This window comes from Puma concolor, chromosome D1 (assembly GCF_028749965.1).
Source record: "Puma concolor isolate L17-30 chromosome D1, mPumCon1.1.hap2, whole genome shotgun sequence".
Classification (NCBI taxonomy): Eukaryota; Metazoa; Chordata; class Mammalia; order Carnivora; family Felidae; genus Puma; species Puma concolor.
Window position 1 is genome coordinate 1,439,286 of NC_141676.1, and position 5,545 is coordinate 1,444,830.

A 5,545-nucleotide genomic window follows, 5' to 3' on the forward strand; every position below is an offset into this window, starting at 1 on the left:
AAGGGGCTGCGGTGTCCTCCCAGGACACCCTCTGCAGCCGCGCCCTCCTAGAAGGGGAGTGTCACAAGGCCTTGGAAACGAAGCTACCCAGGGTTTGAATCCGAGTCCCATCGTTTTCCAGTCCTGTGACTTCAGGGGCTCAGTTGCTGGGTTCTGCCCTTCACAGTTCCCTACGATGGGCGTGTGAGCAAAGGACAGATGGGGGCACTTTGTAAGTAGGGTGAGCGGGCAGGCCGGTGTGCCCGGGTAACACGCCTGATGGCCTGGCTGAGCCCCGACTGCAGCCCTTCCTGTCCCAGTAACGTCCCTGCTCCGACAGCGAGGGACGCGGTCTGGTGGCCGCGCGTATATCTGCCGGCAGGCTGCAGCGGCGGGACCTCCTCTGAAGTGAGCCAGAAACCCAGCTGGAACCCGGCCCCCTCCCCCGACGTGCCGGAAATACAGGCGCAGACACCGGAGAGAGGGCACCCAGAAGGGTGCCCACCAGCAGCGCCCAGAGCTCCGGAAACACCGCAGAGCGACGGACACAGCTTACGAGAGGCTTAAAGGGCCCGCGGCCAACTCCGCGCGCGACCCGGCTGGGGCCTGATTCTGCAAAACCCGCCGTAAGAGACCCAAGAGGCCGCCACAGGGTGTCGGCTCCAGCGAAGGGACCGTCGTTCACGGCGGGGAGAGCGGTGCAGGGGTTTCCCGGACAGGCGCACACGAGCAATTTCCAGGAGGAAACGGTGTTGGGATTTGCTTCAAAGCAACGTGGGGGGGGGGGGGGGCGCCTGGGTGGCGCAGTCGGTTAAGCGTCCGACTTCAGCCAGGTCACGATCTCGCGGTCCGTGAGTTCGAGCCCCGCGTCAGGCTCTGGGCTGATGGCTCGGAGCCTGGAGCCTGTTTCCGATTCTGTGTCTCCCTCTCTCTCTGCCCCTCCCCCGTTCATGCTCTGTCTCTCTCTGTCCCAAAAAAAAATAAATAAAACGTTGAAAAAAAAAATTAAAAAAAAAAAAAAAAGCAACGTGGGGGGGGAGCGGTGGGGTGCCAGGGCGGGCGCGGCCTGCTGACGGGGGCTTCTCAGAGGCTGCTCGGGCCCCGTGCGTCCCTCACTGACCAGCCTGGTGACAGACTCACCTGTGCTGCTTGTGGGTGGGATCCCACGTCCCCCCCTCCCCTGATAGAAGTTCGCGACGGTTCCTGGTACAGAGAAGGGGTCCAATAAAGGTTTTAGAACTTTTGCCTACATCTGGGATTTTCCATAGTAACAGCAAAACAAAAGTGGTAACACTTACGTTATCACTCAGCCCTGGCAGGGAGGGAGGGGGTTTTCCTGGGGGCCCGTTCTCCCATGCCTTCCCTCCCCCAAACCCATGTAGGGTCCCACCCTGCCCACCACGCTGTGTCCAAGCCTCTCCCTGGGGTTCAGGCGTGTGTGGTTCAGTGAGGTCACTGACCAGGCAGCGGGTCCCTAGGAGAAGGGTGCGGGGTGCCCCCCTCTGTCCCTCAGATGAGGCCCTGCGGCCCCAAGCCACAGCGGCTCTCCTGACCCCGGCCCAGCCTGTGCCTCACCAGACCCACAGACCTGGTCACCAGGGTCACCCCGGACCCACCTGCTCTCTGCCAATGTGGCCAGCTCCACCCCCCAGCGTTCCAACGACTCTGACCCGACCACTCCCTGCCAAAGGAAGGGGTGCCTTCGGCACCCTAAAGCAGCCTGGGGGATCCCCACCAGCCCCGCCCTACTCCTGCAATAAAAGAGAGCTTTGGGCCTAGCGAGACTTCAAAGCGGCAGAGGCCGGGGTCAAAGGTAGAGCTGAGTAATCTCAGCAGATTCTCCGGGCTGGGGGGCCTGGGGGGCGTCCTTGTGCCTCCCAAGGGCGGCCCTCATAGCACCGTAAACAGAGGCGGGCAAGGCCTCAGGCCCGGGGGGGGGGGGCCGGGGCCTACAGCCCAGCAGGGACACCACTGAATCCTCCCACCACTTCCTGGGGCAGCCATGCTGTCACCCCACCCGTGTGTTGAGGGATGTGCCCAGCCCACCCAGAGGGTGGGGAGCAGTGCCATCACAACAAAGCAGCCTGATGCCAAGCACGTGTCCTGAGCCCTGAGACGGGGTGGGCCGAGCCCCTCCCCCAGCACGCACCCCAGACCCTCATGCCTCTGCCAATCTGCAGCCCCCAGACCTCAGCCTCCCAGCTGAGTGGCCCTGCCCGGCCGCCCGCCTGCGCCTGCCACCTGCTGGAAGCTCCCTGCCCCACGAGGTGCCTATGAATTGCTTTGGCACAGAGGTGACCCGGCTGCAGGCGCTGACCCGGCTGCAGGCCTCTGGCCCCACCCTACAGAGGAGGGGGTGGAGTCCAGGAAGAAGTGACCACAGGGGCCAGACCTGCTGGGTCCCACCCATGCCCCACCTTCACCTGGGAAACGGGGGCCTGAGGGCATGGAGAGGGCACCCCCAACGCCAGATACACAGCACTGATTTATTCGTTAAGTCCACCTGCCCTGAATCAGGGTTTCCAACAAGGTCCGACCGGAGCTGGTAGCACGATCCAGCCACTGCAAGGGCACGCCTACCGGGGACACTGCCCCTCAGGGGGCAGCCAGCGTCCAGATCTTGGCGGGGTTGGGAAATTCCAGTACTGGGGAGGGGCTGGGGTAGACAATCTTTATTGTGTTCAGAGTCTAAGGAATTTTTTATACAAAAATAAGTCTTCATATTACCGGTATCCCTGGGCAGTTCAAATGAATGTGTAAAAGATCGACGTTCTGTGTCCTTTATAAAATCCTCTCCCGTTCAAACCTCTCGGTGTTGGTGCCCTGGCCCCATCCGGGTGGAGAACCTCTCGGGGAAGGGTGGTCTGGGTCTGAGGAAGCTGCTGCCAGCGGGGCAGGTTCAGGCCGGGGACCGTTTCCCCAGCGGCGCTTGGTCAGGCTGGGCCGCACGGGGGACCGTCGGCAGAGACCAGGCTCGGCGGTGGCTTCGCCCGCCGGGACGGTGGGCCCGAGGCGCGGGCGGCCCACTTTGCTCCTAGGTGATGAGCGCGCTGGCCGCTCGGTGTCCAGGGCTTCGGCTGCTGGGAGGAGAGGGGAGGGGAAACGCGGACGCGCATTAGTTCGGGATCCGGCCCTGCCCCCCCCCCCAAACCCCACAAGCGAAGTCTGCAGTTTCGTTTGCTTGGTTGGTTTTGGAGCTCGAGTCCGTGGGTGCCTCGGATTCGGTCTGCGCCCGGACCGGGGCGGGGGCGGGGCGGGCGCTCTGAGCCGCAGTGAGTCAGGCTCCGCACCCGCCGACTCATTTCTGCCACTCGGCCCGGGCGCGTGATTTGCAATGCAAAGTCACCCCGCCTCCCAGCGCCCAACTCTGCCCCGGGATCAGCGTGCGCTCGGGGCCTCACCCGCCCGAGGGCCCCCCTCCCTGCTCCCCCTTCAGCGCGGCAGCGGGAGGAAGTTTTGCAATCCCGGACAAACAAACGCCTGTCTTGCACAGGCTTGACAAAGTTTGGGGAAAATGAAGAGTGAGCGAAATCGAAGCCCTCACCCGGGCCTGGCGCTGGGCTCGGCTGCTCTCGGGGGTGCGTGCGGCGGGGCTGTCCCCTCCACCCCGCCCGGCTGCCCCTGCTGCGAACCCCGTCTTCCCCGCCGCCGGAGGTTACCTCGGGGACAGGGCGCTCAGTAGCCCCCTAACCAGCTGGAGAAGTCGAGCAGCTCGCGCTCCACGGGGCTAAGCGCGCCCTCGCAGCCGCTGTCGTCCAAGGAGTAGGCGGAGCGCGGCGAACCGGGCTCCGAGCTGCCCCCGCGGCCCGGGGACGACGAGGCGCAGGAAGGCGAGGCGGCGGCGGCGGCGGCGGGGATCCCGGGAGGCCCGCTGGATGCGGGGGGCCGCGCGGCTGTTGGTGCCAGCAGCCCCTCGGCCAGCGCGGCGCGCACGGCATCGTGCTCCGCCAGCAGGCGTTGCAACGCGCGGATGTACTCCACGGCTGAGCGCAGTGTCTCCACCTTACTCAGCTTCTTGCTGGCGCCGCCGTGCGGCACGTGCTGCCGCAGCGCCTGGAACCCCAAGTTCACCAGCTTCACGCGGTTGCGCTCGCGCTCATTGCGCCGCGCCACAGCCGCCGCGCCGCCCCCGGTCTCCGATGCGCCGGGCCGTCGCCGCCGGCTGCAGCGCAGCAGTGGTGGGGATGTGGGTCGCCGCCGAGCGGCGCAGCCGCCGGAGACACCAGGCACGGGGGGCGCGGGCCGGAGCAGTGCGCAGCTGTCCATCGCGCCCGCATCCACTCGCCGCGCGATTCCTCCGAGTCCCCGCGCGCAGCAGGTGGGGCGGACAGAGGAACGGGAGTCGGTGGGAGGACGATACAACCCCGAGAGGGCCCCGGGCGTTGTGCCGCGGAGCGATTCGCCAAGGTACGCGTCCCGGGTCGTCTGGGGCCCAAGGAGAGCGGGGCGCAGGGGGCCAAGAGGTGGCAGGCCGTGCGCGCCTGGGAGCGTGGGGCGCTCGTGTCCCGCGCGTGCGGTCGGACGCTCCCCAGGTCTCCCCAGCGCGGCGCAGGCGGTTCGGTTTTAAATGTATAGATAACCCTCCTCCGCGCCGCCGCCGCCTCCTTTCTCACGCCCTCCTTCCCTCGCCTCGCCCTCCTGCCACGCTTCGCCCTCCCCCTTGCGCATACAAACCTGCAAACACCACGCCGCCGTGAGCGCGTCCCCCACCCCGTCCTCCCCGGGCGGAGTCTGCAGGTCCCCAGCGGGCCCCCAGCTCCCAACAGGTGCTCAGTGCGCCCCCCGGAGACGCAGGGCGCAGGTCCCGTGTGCACCCCTCACCCCCGCCCGACCTCCGGGCGCTGTCTGCAGGTCCCCGGTGCGACCCCCGCCACCTGAGCTGTGTCCACAGGTCCCGCGTGAAACCGTCGGGGACCCTCATCCCATCCCACGCGTAGCCCACTATCCCCGGAGCTGTTGATCTTTCGCACGCGCAGCGCGCGCCTTGGGGAGGAGGGCGTGGCTTCGATGGAGGCGCGGCCGTCCCGGAGGCGCGCGAGACCCCCCGAGGGCAGCACGCGCCGCGCCCCCCACCCCACCAGACCCGCGTCCCTGGGGGCGGGGGCCGGGGTGTCAGCCAATCGCCGGCCGGCCGGCCGGCCAATCGCGGAGGGCGCGGCCCCACGCCCCGCCCCCGGGAGGAAGCGCGTATGCCCGGCGCGTGGCTCCCGGAGCGTCGCTAACAAAGCTTGGTGCTGCCAGGCGGCTCCCCGCGCCGCCGGGGTGGCCCGCTCCCCGCAAGCACGCTTGGTCCCTGGCCGCCCACCTAAGTGTTCCTCTGCGGGCAGAGGGAGAGGGTGATGCGCCCTTGGGGCAGGGCGGGATTGGAGGAGTGGCGTGCTGGGGTGGGGAGTTCAGGCTCCTGGGACGCCTTCCACCATCCCTGCAGGCACACCTTTTCCTTTGCCTGTGGTTTCCATGTGCCCCCGGGCTTGCGGAGGCTGGAAGCCCAGGGCCTGGAGGTTTGCACTGGCCCCTGAGGCCCCGGGGCGGCCGTCAGCCTGGCCCCGCCTGGTCCCGCCTGGCC

At 67.4% G+C, this 5,545-nt stretch overlaps 1 protein-coding gene across 2 annotated transcripts; it reads right to left on the bottom strand.

Annotated features, from left to right (window-relative positions):
- Positions 1 to 2,636: 2,636 nt before the first annotated feature.
- ASCL2 (achaete-scute family bHLH transcription factor 2) lies at positions 2,637 to 5,040 on the bottom strand. Of its 2 annotated transcripts, none has more exons than XM_086679334.1 (2): positions 3,639 to 5,040; positions 2,637 to 3,056 (listed from the first exon to the last, which is right to left on the bottom strand). In XM_086679334.1, exon 1 carries the CDS (start codon positions 4,243 to 4,245, stop codon positions 3,655 to 3,657), a length of 591 nt encoding a protein of 196 aa, XP_086535460.1. In that variant the 5' UTR covers positions 4,246 to 5,040; the 3' UTR covers positions 2,637 to 3,056; positions 3,639 to 3,654. The 2 variants fall into 2 exon arrangements, with proteins under 2 accessions (XP_086535460.1, XP_086535459.1); XM_086679333.1 differs by having other exon boundaries at positions 2,637 to 3,059.
- Positions 5,041 to 5,545: the final 505 nt, after the last annotated feature.